The sequence below is a fragment of the Phyllobates terribilis genome, unplaced genomic scaffold (genome assembly GCF_046119375.1).
Source record: "Phyllobates terribilis strain yellow unplaced genomic scaffold, ASM4611937v1 Scaffold_11__3_contigs__length_659146591, whole genome shotgun sequence".
NCBI classification, from domain to species: domain Eukaryota; kingdom Metazoa; phylum Chordata; class Amphibia; order Anura; family Dendrobatidae; genus Phyllobates; species Phyllobates terribilis.
In genome coordinates, this window is record NW_027362771.1 from 323,903,367 (window position 1) to 323,922,165 (window position 18,799).

The 18,799-nt window shown below is 39.7% G+C and overlaps 1 protein-coding gene across 8 annotated transcripts in view; it reads left to right on the forward strand.

Moving 5' to 3' along the window:
* Positions 1–15,912, forward strand: part of SHANK3 (SH3 and multiple ankyrin repeat domains 3) — a 422,681-nt gene extending 406,769 nt beyond the window's left edge. For 3 of the 8 annotated variants that reach the window (XM_073652618.1, XM_073652619.1, XM_073652617.1), the window contains 2 exons: positions 4,038–4,190; positions 7,894–9,410. In XM_073652618.1, the coding sequence (XP_073508719.1) occupies positions 4,038–4,190; positions 7,894–8,422 (682 nt within the window). In that variant the 3' untranslated portion in view covers positions 8,423–9,410. Of the gene's footprint in view, positions 1–4,037; positions 4,191–7,893; positions 9,411–15,796 lie in introns of those variants that run through there. The other 5 variants (XM_073652625.1, XM_073652621.1, XM_073652624.1 and 2 more) reach the window with 3 other exon arrangements.
* Positions 15,913–18,799: the final 2,887 nt, after the last annotated feature.

Sequence of the window (18,799 nt, forward strand, 5' to 3'; positions counted from 1 at the left end):
TATACAGACATCACTTTTTCTCATTTGAGCGCCATCTGTTTCTCTTGTACAAGTGCCATCCATGTTTTGGCACTCGTACCTATGATAGTCCATGGGGTAGATCACATGTCTGGTTTCTTTTTTACCAGCTATCATAAGGGTCTCTCCAGTTGGACCTTTGTTGATAATGCCATGTATTAATGGCCAATCCCATGGCCATATACCATCAGTTATTATTTGCAAAGTAAGATTAATATGTAATAAGAACAACCTGTTGCATGGAATCCTGATCATTGTCCTAAACAAAGCAATAGTATAAGGATAATAAATTATTATTCATAGAAAAGTTAAAAAAATATATTTTTTTTTATGAAATTCAATAAACACTTTAATAATATGTTTGCTGTAACCTTTGACAATAAACAGGTCGCAAACTATTTTTCCTTTTCCCTCACCAACTCTAGTTCCAACTCCTTCTAAAATTGCCAATAATTAGTAATAACAAATTTACTGTAGTAACATGGTAACATTATTGCATCTCTGTTTTTTTAAGGCCCTTAGATTGATAGAACATAAAATATAAATTAACATTTCTAAACTTTTCTAAATTCCTATGAAAGTTAATCAATGAATTAACCAATATTAGTACACTCCATTCACAACCATTTCTGACTCAAACTCCACAGCCCTAAAGAAAACATGACCATTTTTTTCAAGAACAGTGCTCACATCTGTCCTCAGGTTGTGTGAGGTATTGCAGGTCAGTCTTGGTAATTTCAGCTAAGCTGAGCTACAATATCAGAGACAACCCATGAGCAGGTGAACAGCTGTTTCTGAAAGAAAACCATGTTGTTGTTTTTTTGTTGTTTTTTTAGTCTTAGACAATCCTATTAATTCAGAATCAAGTTGCCTGTTAAGGTCATTAATAAACTGCAGATTGTTTGACCTGAAAAAAAGTGCTGAAGTCACAGTTGTATTCTTGCTAGCTTCTGGGGCTCCCTTACCTGGTACCCTACTGACCTCTGAATAACCTAACCTCCTGGGGTGATGTTTCGCTCCTAACAGAGGTTTCAGTGGTCTCCTGAGACTACATGCTGGGCTGTTCTGAGAAGGTACCAGTCAAAGGGACTTCTGAAGCTTCAGGGGAGGTAAGTATGGTGTTGTTGCACATTGCTGCTATGGCTTTGCAGATTTTCCGGTATATTCTTGTGGATTCTCTGCTGACATTTCCCTCACAAATCCTAGGCTTTTGAACATAACCCAACAATGTAGTTGATTCCCTGATAACTGAATGGAACTAAACCTGGTGTTCATCACGTGACCCAATGCATTCAGTTACCAATACATTGTCAATACGTAGAACAGGTTCACAAGGTTATGGAATAGAACTAACATTGAAATAATGATTATTATTGTTATTAATATAACAGCCATTTGTATTCACTTATATAACTATAAAAGTTTATCAGTATGATTCACTTTTTAGTTTTCGTAAAAAAAACTGCTCTTACAGAGTATACAGGAATAACAATGGAAAGATGCACCTGCACAGAAAATAATAGACAAGCTGTGATGTGTTCTGCTCCTTCTGGACAGTGCCCCCAGATAATGCACAACTGACAGCGAAACACTACCTCAGTCATATGAGTCTGCCCATATTCTATGTCATATATCACAGTTGCTAACTGAATGCCAGGGGTCACATAACTAACTTGTCAGCCCAAAGATACATTACACATGATTAATTAATCTTCTGCACCATTCTACAGTACTGTGCAAGGACACAAGACAGCAACATGGATATGTAACAACATATAATGGTGCTGACCACTTTCTGATAAAATTTCAGACATGATGTGAAATCTTATATAAAATTCTGAAATATGGCATTCGTAAGTGAGGACCCACTCTGAAGCCTCTATGGCTGCCCAAAGGTACCTGTGTATACACTAGACTACATGTGTAGTCCATTATTTCTAAGTTGGTGGCAGTCGCGGGATTTACTCACCTGACCTTCACTTCAGCTATGTCCCTTTCCCAGATCATGCCCCGATACAGGCTGTGAAATTTCCTGCATCTGCACAACAGGGTGATGATCATGTGGGTAAATCGTGGCTAATTCTGTATCCATGATACCCTTGAGCAAATAGAGAGGGTGGAGACATCTGGTTATGGTATTTTTGAAATTTAGTGTGAAAGCGGCCAACCTCTTTAAATCACATAAACGTCTCAACATTAAAATTGTAACACCAAGAAGGAAAAGTCGTAGAATTATGTAAATCGCAGTATGGATAGACATGTTAATGATATGAAAATGATGAACAAATGGAAACAAAATTTTCAAAACATCTCACTTTATTTAGTATCAAGTATGAGCGCCACATGCAGAAATACATGCACTTACACACCTTGGCATGCTGTCAATATGGTTATTGTTCTGCCACGCTAAAGCCACTTATCAATATCCGATGCTGGCAGCTCCCTTTGCAATTGCCGACTTTTGAAGTCCCAGATGTGTTAGATGGGAGACAAGTCTGAAAACCCTGTAGGCCATGTAGGTCATGTAGTCTGCTCACCGTAGCATAAATGGCATTGCTTATATGACATTGCGTGTGAAAAAATGGCTCCTGAGATACTTCAGAGAAATGGCCATAATACTGGTTCCATGACCAAATTAATGTAACTCCAAGCTGTTAGTTTACCTGGAATGAAGACAAAAGAGATCTGACTACAGTACATTATACCTCCCCACACTATAATCCTTGAATTAGACCAGGTTTGATGTTCCCTCCTGACGACCTCTTCAAGGCGTTACCCAAATGGTCTCCAAATGGAAACCAGAGGCTGGAATTGCGCAGTGGAGGCAGGAATACTGTTCTATCCTCTTTAATGATTCCAGCTTTCGTCTTGGAATACAATGATTGCCGCAAACCACATGGACAACGCCATGAAGAGGCCTTCACAAAGGAACTTCACACTGGTCTTACTTCTGGGATCGTGGTGTGGGATGACATAATGTACGGTAGTCGGACTTCTTTAGTCTTCATTCCAGGCACACTATCAGTTCAGTGTTACTATGTTTTAGCTGTGTATCCAGTTGCTTGGTCATTTCTCCAGAGTGTCCCAGGAGCAGTTTTTGAACATAACAATGCAAAGCTACATGTTGCTTATGCTACTGTGAGCAGTCTGTGTGCTACCATGACCTGCATCATCTTCGGACTTGTCTCCCATTGACCACCTCTGGGACATCATTGGTTGGAAATTGCAAAATTGAGCTGACAGCAGCAGGCAGATCTTGATGATTTTCTTGCCCGAGTGCATTCAACTTGCAGGACATGCTTCAGACAATCTTTAATTACCTCATTGATAAAGTGCCAAGGCGGGTAAGTGTGTATATTTCTGCACATGGTGCTCATACTAGATACTGAATAAATTGAGATGTTTCTAAAATTTTGTTTATATTTTTTCATAATTTGCATATCATTAACAAGTCTATCCTGTGATTTCCATAATTCCACCACTTTCTATTCTTGGTGATGCAATTTCTATGTTGAGGAGAGTGTTTTGAACAGGTTTATGGCTTTCTATATATGCATAAATACATATATAACATAAAAAAATCCTCATTTAATGGTTGTACAGAATTGTTATAGAAACTGAAATGAAAATGTGAAAAGGTCATATATAGAGGCTAGTCCAGAATCAGTACAGCTTTGTCATGTAGGAGGTCTCTATGTGTTATGTTCTGTGTGATGGCTGACCACGCATCTTGCCTGACTGTAGTTTGGTAATAGCTCCTCTGACAACTCACGGAGGAGACTGTCATGATTTATTTGTTCTTGGTGCTGCAATGTTAACATTTCTCTCTCCCATCCCATTTTTCACTCCATCTCCTTCCTATCCCTCTTTTTTGTCTTGCTATATCCCTTTTTCTCTCCAATTTTTAACCCTGGTTTTGACCCTAATTTGTTATCTATTTCTTGTCCCTTCCTTCTCTGGCTTTCTTGCTATTTCTCTTTTCCTCCCCTTTGCTCATATTGCATGTTGATCCGTCTCAGACACTCAGATGTTCGGAATTTTGGCACATTGTGTAAGTCTTTGCATGCAGCCACCAATCAGCGGCAGGCTCTGTCTGTGTGTCTGTCTTCTTCCTTGACCTGTCTTGTGATCTCCAACCCGAGGGTCGGGGGGGTCAGTTTTCCTTCTCGGAGGTCAGTGGAGTAATATTTGGGAGTTTTATTTTCCTTGTCTATAAGCTTTTGACCAAAAATGTAAATACAGGGAAAATCTGTAATTGAAATTATCTTAGAACTGATGAGATTTTATGCCATATGATAACCCCTTCTGCCATAATCATGACCCACACATGTAAAATACCTGTATATAAATAAGGAAACCTCTCCCGCTATTGCCAGTTACCAGAGAACACTGGCTATAATATACCCTGGGTATAAATATTTATTGTACTTCCCATGATGTACAGAAGCAGATTCTGTAATGCTTCTTGAGAAGTCGCACTACCAGTTATGCTGCCATTTCCTTCCTTCCTTTCACTTCTTCCATAGACCCACAGTTACTAAACGGTGGTAAGTGAATATGTGCAAAGTTTGTGTCCCTCTTAATGAAATGAGGGTTGACATAGTTATTTTACACATATTCTATGATGACGTACTCATACTTGTTATGAGATATTCTTATCTACACAAAATGCTTGGTTTTACCTTAGTTGCTCTTGGGTCAGTTTATATTGGTAGAATAGGTCTACAGGGTCGTGTATTAACCATTATATATATATATATATATATATATGTGTATATATATATATATATATTGCTCTGCAAAAGTATTCATACGCCGTAAACGTTTTCATATTACACTCACAAAATGAAATGTATTTTAATTGAATTTTATGTGATATACCAACAAAAAGTAGCAAGTATTTGTGAAGTGTATAGGAAATTATACATGTTTTCTAATTATTTTAAAAATATAAATCTCAAAATTGTGAGGTGCATTTGTATTCAGCCCCATAACTCAATACTTTGTCGGACCTCCTTTCGCTGCAATTACTGCTACAAGTCTTTTGGGGTATGTCACTACCTGCTTTGCACATCTAGAGGCTGAAATTTTTGCCCATTGTTCCTTGCAAATCAGCTCTATTTCAGTGAGATTGGATGGAGAGGGTCTGTGAACAGCAACTTTCAAGTTTTGATCTTAACCATTCCATTGTAGCTCTGGCAGTATGCTTAGGGTCGTTGTCCTGCTGGGAAGTGAACCTATGACCCAGTCTCAAGTCTTTACCCGCCTTTTACAGGTTTTCCTCCAGGATTGCCATGTATTTAGCTCCATTCAATTTCCCCGTCAACACTGTCCCTGCTTAAGAAAAGTATCCCCACAGCATGTTGCTTCCACCACCACGATTGACAGTGGGGATCGTGTTTTCAGGGTGATGTGCAGTGTTCTTTTTCCACCACACATAGCGTTTTGCTTTTAGCCCAAAAAAGTTCTACTTTGGTCTAATCTGACGACCAGAGCACCTTCTTCCACATGCTAGCTGTGTCCCCTACATGACATTTTGTAAACTGCAATCAGGGCTTCTTAAGGCTTGCTTTAAAAAATAGCTTTCTTCTTGACACTCTTCCATAGAGGCCATATTTGTGGAGTATATAACTAATAGTTGTCCTGTGGACAGGTTCTCTCTCCTGAGCTGTGGAGCTCCTCCAGAGTGACCATGGGCCTCTTGGTTGCTTCTCTAATTAGTGCTCTCCTTGCTTGGGATGTCAGTTTAGGTGGTTGGCCATGTCTTGGTAGATTTGCAGTTGTGCCATACTCCTTCCATTTTTGGAAGCTGGATTGAACAATGCTGAGTAAGATGTTAAGAGCTTGGGCTATATTGTAAAACCTAACTAACCCTGCTTTACTTTTCTCCACAACTTTATCTCTGACCTGTCTGATGTGTTCCTTGGTTTTCATTATGCTGTTTGATCCTTATTGTTCTCAATTAAACCTCTGAGGCCTTAACAGAACAGCCGTAGTTACACTGAAATTACACACAGGTGGACTCAATTGACTAATTATGTGACTTCTGGAGGCAACTGGTCACTCCAGATTTTATTTAGGGATATCAGACAACCAGGGCTGTGGAGTCGGTAAGCCAAACCTTCGACTCCGACTCCTCAATTTCCATGACTCCGACTTCAACTCCGACTCCCTCATACATGGCTCATGTTTAAATGATAAATTTACGGTAGGACACATTTTACTCAGTCTAGACCCTTAGATCAGGAATAGGACAGACATTTATAGGACATTTCATAACTTTCCCAAATTCTTATGAAGAAATATTCCCCACAAACTACATTGAACTACTGTACCCAATTTATTATATATTTTAGGAGTCGGAGTCGGTCCATTTTATACCGACTCCAACTCCGACTCCACCAAAATGGGCTCTGACTCCGACTCCACAGCTCTGCAAACAACAGGGGCTGAATACAAATGCACATCACAATTTTCCAATTTTAGATTTTTAAAATAATAAGCAAACCATGTATCATTTCCTTTACACTTCACAAATAATTGCTACTTTGTGTTGGTATAGCACATAAAATCCCAATAAAATACATTTAAATTTGAGGGTGTAACGTGAAAACATGTGGAAAAGTTCATTGGGGTATGAATACTTTTTCAAGGCATTGTATAGATAAGTGTATATAGGCATGAATTGGAGAATTGCAGTGAATGTGCTCAGAGCCTGCTCTAATTATATATTTACTTACTGTTAACACTGATGACATTGTCATTGGAGAGTTATAGAGCAGGGGTACTCAACCTTCTTTCCAGTTGACCATGATTGAGACTTTTTTTACATTACTTTGATGATAAAGTAAAAAATATCCAAGTGGTTTCCAAAGGAATATTATGGCGCTATATAAGTAAGCATAATAAATAACAAAGGAGACTGCTGTCAGCTCACACATTTAATGCATCATATTTATCCCAATCTGTCTGAATTAGGACCAAGTTTTAGATATGTCTATTTGCATGTGGTATAGATAAACTTTTTATATGCTATGATGTATGTTGCCATATTCATTTATACCAACTGTAATTGTTTTATATATTAAGAAGCAATCCCATATGCAGTGTATTGTTCAGGTGCCCAAGTTTGTACTGTGCATCATATGCTGCATGCTCCATAGCCTCCATGACAATGGCATGACAGAAAGGAATTGTAAAGCACATGTGCATACACACTTTGATCATAATTGTGGTACTGCCGTTTAGTAACTGCCTAAAAATTTATGTGGTTGCATAGTTCATGTTACACCCACATTGATTTCTTCTTTTCATTCCTTGTCTCATTTAAGTGTTTTCTTCCATTTCCCATGCCCCTTAAAGAATAGGGTCATAGAGATGCTTAAAGGGTTATGATGTTAAAAAGTTTAGATTATATTTAACGCATATTACTTTCTCTCTCCTTTTTGCTCATTCTGTCTCCTTCCTTGTTTTCTATTGTTTTACTATTTTGTTGCATTGGTAACATTTCTTCCTTTATTATGTGTCTTTACTTATGTGACCCCCTTCCTCTTTTTTGTAATCTGACCTAATAATATTTGTGTTCCCCTTTTTTCCTAAAATGTCATATCCTACATTTCTTATTTTCATATCTAACTGTCCACTTGAATTATCTAATCTTTTGTTTTTATCTTTTCTGACCCATTTCTTGTGCACTCCTATGGGTTTTTTATTATTTTTCACGTTGGTCGTCTTGCTGTCTGCATCTGATTACTTTCTGCCTTCTCCCTACATTTCTCAATCCCGTTAATTGTTTCTCTTTATTGCACTTTCCTTTTTCCCACTACTTTGTCCTCTCTACTCCCTCTCCTTATATGTTTTCTTTCCCTATCACAGCTTGTTCAGCAGTCTTGGAGAGTTGCACACTATTTCCCAGCGCAGCTATGGAACATCCTACACCGTGCGCCCCGGAACCCGACACCCCTTGACTCGCCGAGCACCTAGCCCTGTATCACCTTCATCTGAGAGGGTGGATCCCTTGGGTGGAGCACGTTCCTATACGCTTACACCACCCACCATACTGAAGTCCTCCAGTCTTTCAATTCCTCATGAACCCAAGGAGGTGCGTTTTGTTGTAAGGAGTGTCAGTGCTCGGAGTCGTTCTCCTTCCCCATCTTCTGGGCATCCCATGCACAGTTCTCGCCCGTTCTTGCAGAAGCCCCTTTCTATGTGGAATAAGTATGATGTAGGCGACTGGCTAGAGAGTTTGAACCTTTCAGAACACCGTCTTAAGTTCCAGGACAACGAAATAGAGGGCTCCCATCTACCTGCTCTTACCAAGGACGATTTTGTAGAGCTGGGGGTAACCCGAGTGGGTCATCGTATGAACATCGAGCGTGCTCTTCGCCAACTAAGCACCAGCTGACCCGGTCAGGAGCTGCGGTCCCATCTCCCGGGAGGGCAACTCCGCACCGCTGCGGGGGGAGGAATTACTTTACATTCACACAAGGACAGTCACTGCTCAGAATACGCGAAACACACACCTATTGATGTACACAAATCCGAACAAGTAGCAAATACAGAATGCCTTGAACATACTGGAAATGGTTCGCACTGCTCCGAGCCTTTAGGTTGTTGTTCACACACACATACCGTGACTATTACATGTGCTAGCTTAATCACACTTAACCTGTCACATGCAGACTCACTTACTCTGACACACACTGATACACAAGTGTTGACCCACACACTGACTGAAGGGAGACCATGTACAATAAGTGATAAATCAGATGCATAATATTCTGAAAGTATACACCACATGTAATGCCACAGAAATAATCCTCTCCTTGTGCGGTGCAATGGGGCCCAGTAATTGATCCCCCCCTCCCTCTTTCTGTGCCAAGGAGGGGAGGTGGGATCAGTCACGGGGTCCCAAGGCCAGGCCACTGTGTGTTAATGCCACCTTTTTTACCTGAATCAACAAAAGAATCGCAGTCAGACAGTGAGATCAGTCTGCAGGGGCACGGGGTTGAGCTGCAAACCTCCCATACCAAGATCTGACTCAAGTCCTGGAGAGAAATCCATGGATTGGGCTGGAAGAGGCCGCAGGTTCCAGCTACCGCCACTGTGGGACGCTTTTTATGCATCTTTTTAATTAGCTATATATTTGAAGAAAAAAAAGGACTTTACCTATATATATATATATCTCATATAAATATATATATCTATATATATCTATATACACGACACCCTCTCACTGGACTTTTTTATATCTGCAGATCTGGGGGTATATAGAGGTATATTGAGATACTGCAGTACCTCATTTTGGGGTTTTGAATTTCATTTGATTATTTTTTCTTTTTATTGGAAGTAATGAGTGTTTTTACAATAAACCCCTCACCATGCCACCAGCATTCTTTAGAATGGAACATGCATCTCTACATCCGAATTCCATCTCAAAAAGGGAAATCATATTTGGGGTTACTTTCATTGGTTTCTTACTTCATTTCAATGTCATATTTATTTGCACATGGGTATTCATTAAACTTGGGTCATTCGTTTAAAAAGGTGGAAGATTTGTCCTTAAGTTGTGACTATTATGTCTGACTGTTCTGGGATATTTCTTATTGTAATATTCTTGCTGAATATTTATTTTAATGTAATATTCCATAGGGGTTACAGTTATTCCAGCATTTGACGTGACTTTTTATGGTTTCACTTGGTTAGCTCATTCGTTGGACGTTTAGTTTATAATTCGGGGGTCACATTTGGATATATGGTTTTCATTTAAATTGAAAGCTTATTGAATTATTCCAGGGTTTTTTGTCTATTCAGGTGTTCAGAATTAGCAACTATTTCCTCACATTGCTTTGTGTGGTTTAGCCGGAGAAAGAATAGACCCCATATAAACCCTCTAAAATGTTGTGCATAGTCCCAAACAAAATGTCACCTAGAGTCTCCCTCCCAGATAATTGGCATCTCAGAAACAAATGGAACTGCAATGGATATTTTGTAGATGTCCCTGCATCCATGGTCAGCTTTTTTCAGTACATTCTGTATTGTTATGATTGAGACCACTGGTGAGAGAGGAGGGAGGATCACGGAGCCGGCTGGGTCCTCTCATGTACTGTGTCCCTGTGCACCTGAGGATGGATTAGGATGGATTACCCGAGGGTGACCAACCTGGATCCGGTGTGCCTTATTGCCATGATAATCGCTTCAGGTCCCGAATGGGGAGAAGCAGTGTAATGTTATCCCATTTCCTGCAGTGCCTTATCGCCATTGTGGAGCTTAGACAAGACCCTCTGACTGTGTTACTCTAGCAGCTGCCGATGGAGCACATAAATATACAGTCCACAAGGTGGAGCTATGGCTGCTGCCTCTCTGACTGGATCTCTACAGCCCAATCCCTACATACCAATGGAGCCTCATGGACAGGGTTGTCTATCCAGTTAACTGCTTAGCAGAGGGATGTCAAGGAGCGAGGCTCTTAAGGCCACATGCTTCTGCAAGGAGAGACAGGACACTCAAAATTTCAGTGTAAATTCTCCCCATTGACTATGCTTCAATTATGTGAATAATTTGTCGTGTCACCTCAGTTTCCAGGTTGACGTAGCAATATGACGCCATACATTTGTTTGTGAAACGTTCCAGTCCAAAAAAAAAAGTTGGCCCCTTTCTGATATTTTTGGGAGTAGAGAGGGGAGCATGGAGTTCTAACACTTCATATTTCCCGCTGCCCTCTCTGACACATATTACATAGCTTCTTACTATTTTCTACATCTTGCAGCATGCAGGAATCCAAAACGCTAAATTTACTAAATAACCCCAGATTCCCAGAAACCAATTTAAAATCCATAAACGTATATTATATCATTAAAAAAAAATCTGAGCCGACTGTAGGAAATGTAATACATTTTTTTTCCATGAATAAGTAAAATCACAAATTTACCTGATCAAAAAAAAACAAAACTAAATCCTGAAGTAAAAGTAAAAAAAAAAAGGGAAAAAATAGTAATAAAAAAAATACTATACAACTCCAGTGATGAAATGCTTAAGAAATAATATATGGAATTTACCGAAAGCATGAGAGAAATGATGTGCCAAATTGAAGATAATAAAATATAAAAAAAAAAGAAAAAAAAGTTTGCATATTTTTATCTTTCTATAAAAAGCTTCTTTTTGTGTTGACCCCTGTTACACTGTGTACAATGTATATAGCCCTATATCTACTCTGTAAAAATTCTACAAAGCTCATCACTGATTTGTGTGAATCCTTTCCCATCCGTATACCTTTGACACTATTTTAGACACCATACCCCGCCGTTACACATTCTGTTACTACCAAAATCCATGTGTAACTTTGAAATGACTTTCCAGACCTTCTCTCTTCTTTTTCCGGCTTTGCCAAAGCTTGAAGGGGAGGGACCGATGTTAATGTCTGATTGGGGAATTGGGATCCTGCCATGGGGTAAATATCATCTGGTGCTAAAAAGAGAGGGCTGCGGTTTAATCTGCGCCTCTCATATCTTACTGTTTTTAAGGTTTTCATACAGAGAGTGTGTTTCCCACAGGGCATTGCACAGCTACTGGGGCAGTTGTTCCATGTGTTGACAGTGGATCTAGAGCAATGGAGGAGTAGACCAGGTTGTGACTACACCGTGGGCTGAAAATTATGGTTTGTTTGGCCGCAAAAGCAAAGTAGAAGCTCGATGTACAGGCTCTTGCTACTCCAGATTATTTTACATATATGGCTGCATGGGATGGATAGCATGAGCATTACATTATGTTGTGGGACTTTATGACCAAAGAAAAAATATTAGGACATTGCTGCTAGTAAAGCCACCGGGCACAGTGGAAACTGGTATACAGTTTTTATATATATATATATATATATATATATATATATATATATATATATATATATATATATACACACACAATAGGTGTTATTTCTATTTCTAAATGTACTTTGTGACAAGTGGTGCCCAATTAGTCCAACCGGCCACTGCACATGCCACACAACAATATTCTCCGTCCAGTGTTATCCATGTGAACATCATGCATTGATAATGAGCACAACAGAATGATTATGTTTAATTACTCAACCGACATCTCTAATACTCGTAGCCCACAGTCATCCCGTTCATTTATGGTATTTCAGCATCTTGTTTTGCATATTAACTTTTTTTCTCAAAAGCCATTCATTGTGGCGCCTAATTGTGCACCATTGCAATACCGCATTACCATGTTGTTAAAAATGAAACTGTGATACTTATATATATATCGACCAAGGTCTTACAGTTCAATGCCATCTGGTAAATTACGGATAGTACACAATGTTTAAGCACTTGAAATATTCTTAGGAATCCAATGTATATATGTCTGTGATTGAACTTGCTATCACGTATTAAGGCAGTACTAGAGCACTTTGGTGCATGGATTTTACGGTGCACCAGCTTCACTGATACAGCTACAAAAAAAGAAAAAGAACAAAGAGCCTCGTGTTCATGGTCAGTTTGCTTATCCAGGTTTTTGCACCAGGCTTTAGCTATATGCACTCTGGCAACAAGCACCTGTCAGAAAATAGAAAAGTGATGCCCCTTCCCTAAACCATATTAGTCATTTCACACCGCTGATAAACAGACCTGAAAAAATCTACATTCCAGTGCTGAGGACTGTGAAATGCCGGGATGAAAGAGAATCTATCAGCAAATTTTGCTATGTAATCTTAGAGCACCATGATGTAGGGGCTTAAAGCCTGATTACAGTGATATGTCACTTATTAGGCTGTGTTGAATCAGAGTTTTATCAGCAGGAGATTATCACTACAGGTCTAGGTGCTTCCTGGTGAACTGCTCTGTGTAATCCTGCCCTCACCCGATAAGCATCTTTCTGTCTATGCACAGTGTACACAGAAAGCAGCCAGTCAGTGTTGTGAGCAGGGGTTATACAGAGCTCAGCATTCAGAGAACTGCTAGATCTGCTGCAGAGAAAACAGTGATTGTATCAAAATGACAGCAAGCAAACCATTAAGTTACACATTGCTGGAGTCAGGATCTCAGCCCCTACATCATCCTGCTCTCAGATTACATAGCAACAACCTGGTGACCGATTCCCTTGAAGTGCTGGTGGCGCTTGGCAGTCACGCTCTAGTGATGCCAGCTGCTTCAAACATTAACCAGCAGGGAGCCTGGAGGATTCCCTCCATTTTACTGGAATTTCCTTTAGCATTTTCTTTATTGAATTATATTCTACGTACATTAGTAGAAGCTTTTAGCAAATCTCCACATGTCAGACATGCCAACATTTATTTCTGTTCACTTCATCCCACAAGTTTATATTCCCAAGCGATCCATGAAATACTGTACGCAGTGATCTAAGGTTGTGGCTTGTGCAACCCTCCAAGGAGAACTTCAAGCCTTTTACAGTTACCTATTCCTCTGAACATTGCAGCTAAAGAACAGCATCTATCTGGTTGACGCAGATCTGCTCATCAAGCTGTAGGGGGCTTCTTTGGGATATTAGCGCCTCATATTGCACTGACTTGCCCTCTTCTCTGGCTTGCACTATGGTTTTTAAGCTAATATGAGCCATTTCTGGGTTTGATTATTGTTATACTTTTCAAACAGTTTCATGCTAGTAAGGTGCTCAACCATCCTGATCCATTCACATAGCTGCCATACCGGCCTCACTTCTGCCCCTTCAGCATTCATGACGGACAACTCCATCCTGTGCAGTATATATCCATGAAATAAATGATTGTAGATGCCAATGCATCCACTATGGGAAGAATGCGTGGTCGTGTGGAGAATAACCCTGGGTCTATCACACTTTTATTTCTCTCTGCCAAATTTAATAAAAATATCAATGTTTTTAATTGATTATTTTGATGAAGAAGAACTCAGAATAGATCGTTCTAATCATGTTTTGCCACATTTTAGAATTCTATAATGAACAAGTACATGTATCTATGACCGAATCATGTGATATACACATATGCACCTAAAATATAGTATACAGAAATATTGCAGCAGTCATTATTGTAGCCTATATATTGATTTACCGCGTAGGCTGATGGTAATTTATTATTCCTAAACTGTTGATGAAGTCTTATCTGAAAATGATAAATCATTGGACCATTACAAGGATACAGATGTAGCAGAGCTGGGCTTGTAACCTAACTTATTTACATATAGCTGAGTTAGATAATGAACTGGGTTTGGCTGCAGTTTTATGTAATGAGTTATACTAAACTCCTCTATGTATTATATACGGTGTGTACATGATGCAGAACATAATGAATACATCAATGTAAGGAAATCATTTTTCGGCTGTCATTCAGAGAGAAATCATTTGGTTAGGCTCAGGGTTATTCTCTGTCTGTGTTTCTTTTTCTTTATTGGGGGGGGATAAGTAGACACCATTTAACCTAACAATAACTGATTTTATCAACTTAATGCCAACACTGCAAGAATGTTGTCCTTGCCATTGATTTAGTTGACCCTGTTTAGTGAGATATGACGTGCGGCTCCTTTGATGATAATGTAGTGGGATGCATTGGCTCTGCGGTAACACCGCTTTATTTATACGAGATAATTAGGACGCATTATTAAAGGATTTCTACTGGAAGAGTAAATGTGTTTGCCTGCTGGACTAATTGCTGTAAGCTCAACATCATATTGTAGAATGCATGGAGGATTAGTGGAGATTAACATTGGTACACAGACTGGAGTGCTTCTTCAGATGGCTAGTGTAGACTGCATGTGGCCTCTGGCCTCCGAGAAAGGGTCAGAATGGACTGAGAGGCTGTTTTGGGCTATTTCATTCTTCCTTTGTGTCCACTGACGAAATGAATGTGTAGACACAGCATATTCTCAGTGTATGTATAGGGGACGATTGATAAAGGTAATGTAAACCTTCCCTGGTGTGTTTGCGTGAGCAATAATTGACAGTGGGAGTATTTCACTTTGAAGGGTTGAGCCTAACAGAGTTGTGGGCACGGTGCTTCTTGGAATTCATAGCGTCCATGTTAATAGGAGCACGATGTATGTAAGCTAACCAAAGCAGGGAACACTGTAAGCAATTCTGTTACCTACTGCTTTTATAAGGCCTCACACATCCATTATACATGCTGACATCATCAGGAGTGGGATATGGCAGATCTACACGAATAACAATTTGGAGTCCATCTGGGTATTTGTTTGAGAGTTATCATGAAAGAGATCCATCAACATACATGCAGTTAATAAAGTTTTGGGGTGTCCCATTTATGTGCTCATTCTTGATGCAGCTCTTGAAGGAACTGAAGATGCACTATCTAGGATTTGATGGCGGTTTGGGAATTCTTCCTTGATGTTTGTGCTGGCATCAGGTAGTCTTTATTTTGGTGATGATGTTAAGGGCGGGGTGTCTGGGTTTCTTCTCTTACCCCTGCATAGGGTGTTACTTGGTGTGCTGGATGACGTAATAAATTTATAACAAATTTAACCTGTGTCACTGTCTTTATTTTTTAATACGGAATTAATATTAAGTTGCTATAAGTAATTCATTAACTTTACTAAGCTGCTATCTATTGCCCTGTAATGGATCCCTGAAAAATAAAAATTGTGACAAAACTCTGTGCTTGTCATTTGACTCTTAGATCCAATGACCATCCAACCTCTCAATCTGATCTTATATTCACTATTCACTACAGAATGTATGGGTCTATTCACATAGTGCAGTCAAATAGCTTCAACAGAATGCAATGATTTTGAAATTTAGACATTTTACTGTGATTTTCCTGTGATCCTGGCAGTAGACGACAATTCAACCTCATCTTGTGACTAAGCCCCAAGGAACATCTGCCCAGAAAAGAGGAAGAGGAAGAAAAAAAAGAGATAAAAGCGCTCCCCGTGTGAATTTGCAACCGCATAGGACAAGGTCCAAGTAAGTATTGCTCACCTTAACTTGTTGTACTGGACAGGCACAACACTGCTATAGGGCACAAAATGGAGTTCAGCTTCAGTTCAGCTGCTGCTAGAACATCAGCTCCCCACCCTCACCGGGCAGGAGCTGCACCGCTGTACTGCGTAAGCATACTTTGAGGAGGTATATGACGGATGACTTCCCCGACCAACTACAGCACCGACCACCGGATCCACACGCTGCTGGGCAGGAGCTGGAGATTCAATTCAGCAGGAAAAAAAAGGGTGCGAATATGTTCTGGGCCCTGCGGTGGAGGAAACCAGCCTATTCACAAGATGAGACTTTAATGGCACTATGCGTTTCAAGGACAGTCCATCAGGTCCATACAAATTAGAAATAGCCTTTTTTATAGCAGAAAGGATCCCAAGATTTTTATATTTATATATTTTATATATACAGTTGTGCTCAAAAGTTTACATATCCTGGCAGAATTTTTCCTTTCTTGGCCTTGTTTCAGAGAATATGAATGATAACAAAAAAACTTTTTCTCCACTCATGGTTATTGGTTGGGTGAAGCCATTTATTGTCAAACTACTGTGTTTTCTCTTTTTAAATCTTAATGACAACCAAAAACATCCAAATGACCCTGATCAAAAGTTCACATACCCTGGTGATTTTGGCATAATAACATGCACAGAATTTGACATAAATGGGTTTGAATGGCTACTAAAGGTAACATCCTCACCTGTGACCGGTTTGCTTGTAATCAGTGTGTGTGCATAAAAGCTGAATGACTTTTTGGGGTCCAGACAGACTCTTGCATCTTTCATCCAGCCACTGACGTTTCTGGATTGTGAGTCATGGGGAAAGCAAAAGAATTGTTAATGGATCTATGGGAAAAGGTAGTTGAACTCTATAACACAGGAAAGGGATACAAAAAAATATCCAAGGAATTGATAATGCCAGTCAGCAGCGTTCAAACTGTGATTAACAAATGGAAAATCAGGGGCTCTATAAAAACCAAACCACGGTCGGGTAGACCAACAAAAATTTCGGCCACAACTGCCAGGAAAATTGTTCGGGATGCAAAGAAAAACCCACAAATAACATCAGCTGAAATTCAGGACTCTCAGAAAACTAGCGGTGTGACTGTTTCAAGATGCACAATAATAAGGCGCTTGAAGAAAAATGGGCTGCATGGTTCAAGTCGCCAGAAGAAAGCCATTACTGCGCAAATGTCACGAAGTATCTCGCCTACAATACGCCAAACAGCACAGAAACAAGCCTCAAAACTTCTGGAACAAGGTAATTTGGAGTGATGAGACCAAAATTGAACTTTTTGGCCACAACCATAAACATTACATTTGGAGAGAGGTCAACAAGGCCTATGATGAAAGGAACACCATTCCTACAGTAAAGCATGGAGGTGGATCGCTGATGTTTTGAGGATGTGTGAGCTACAAAGGCACAGGAAACTTGGTAAGAGTTGAAGGAAAGATGAATGCAGCATGTTATCAGCAAATACTTGAGGCAAATTTGCACTCATCAGCCCGGAAGCTGCGCATGAGACGTACTTGGATGTTCCAACATGACAACGATCCAAAACACAAGGCCAAGTCGACCTGTCATTGGCTACAGCAGAATAAAGTGAAGGTTCTGGAGTGGCCATGTCAGTCTCCTGACCTTAATATCATTAAGCCATTCTGGGGAGATCTCAAGTGCGCAGTTCATGCTAGACAGCCCAGGAATTTACTGGAACTGGAGGCGCTTTACCATCTGAGAAAATAAAGAACCTCATCCACAACTACCACAAAAGACTTCAAGCTGTCATTGATGTTAGAGGGGGCAATACATGGTATTAACTGGGGTATGTGAACTTTTGATCAGGGTTATTTGAATGTTTTTGGTTGTCATTAAGATTTAAAGAGAGAAAACACAGTAGCTTGGCAATAAGTGGCTTCACCCAACCAATAACCATGAGTGGAGAAAAAGTATTTTTATCATTCATATTCTCTGAAACAAGGCCAAGAAAGGAAAAATTCTGCCGGGGTATGTAAACTTTTGAGCACAACTGTATATATATATTTTTGCATGCCTATACAGTCATGGCCAAAAGTGTTGGCACCCTTGAAATTTTTCCAGAAAATGAAGTACAGTTAGGTCCATATATATTTGGACAGAGACAATATTTTACTAATTTTAGTTCTAGACATTACCACAATGAATTTTAAACAAAACAATTCAGATGCAGTTGAAGTTCAGACTTTCAGCTTTCATTTGAGGGTATCCACATTAAAATTGGATGAAGGGTTTAGGAGTTTCAGCTCCTTAACATGTGCCACCCTGTTTTTAAAGGGACCAAAAGTAATTGGACAATTGATTCCAAGGCTATTTCATGGACAGGTGTGGGCAATCCCTTCGTTATGTCATTCTCAATTAAGCAGATAAAAGGCCTGGAGTTGATTTGAGGTGTGGTGCAGGTGAAACAAGCCATCCTTAAGCTGCAAAAACAGAAAAAACCCATCCGAGAAATTGCTACAATATTAGGAGTGGCAAAATCTACAGTTTGGTACATCCTGAGAGAGAAAGAAAGCACTGGCGAACTCATCAATGCAAAAAAACCTGGGCGCCCAAGGAAGACAACAGTGGTGGATGATCGCAGAATAATCTCCATGGTGAAGAGAAACCCCTTCACAACATCCAACCAAGTGAACAACACTCTCCAGGAGGTAGGCTTATCAATATCCAAATCTATCATAAAGAGAAGACTGCATGAAAGTAAATACAGAGGGTTCACTGCACGGTGCAAGCCACTCATAAGCATCAAGAATAAAAAGGCTAGACTGGACTTTGCTAAAAAAAACATCTAAAGAAGCCAGCACAGTTCTGGAAG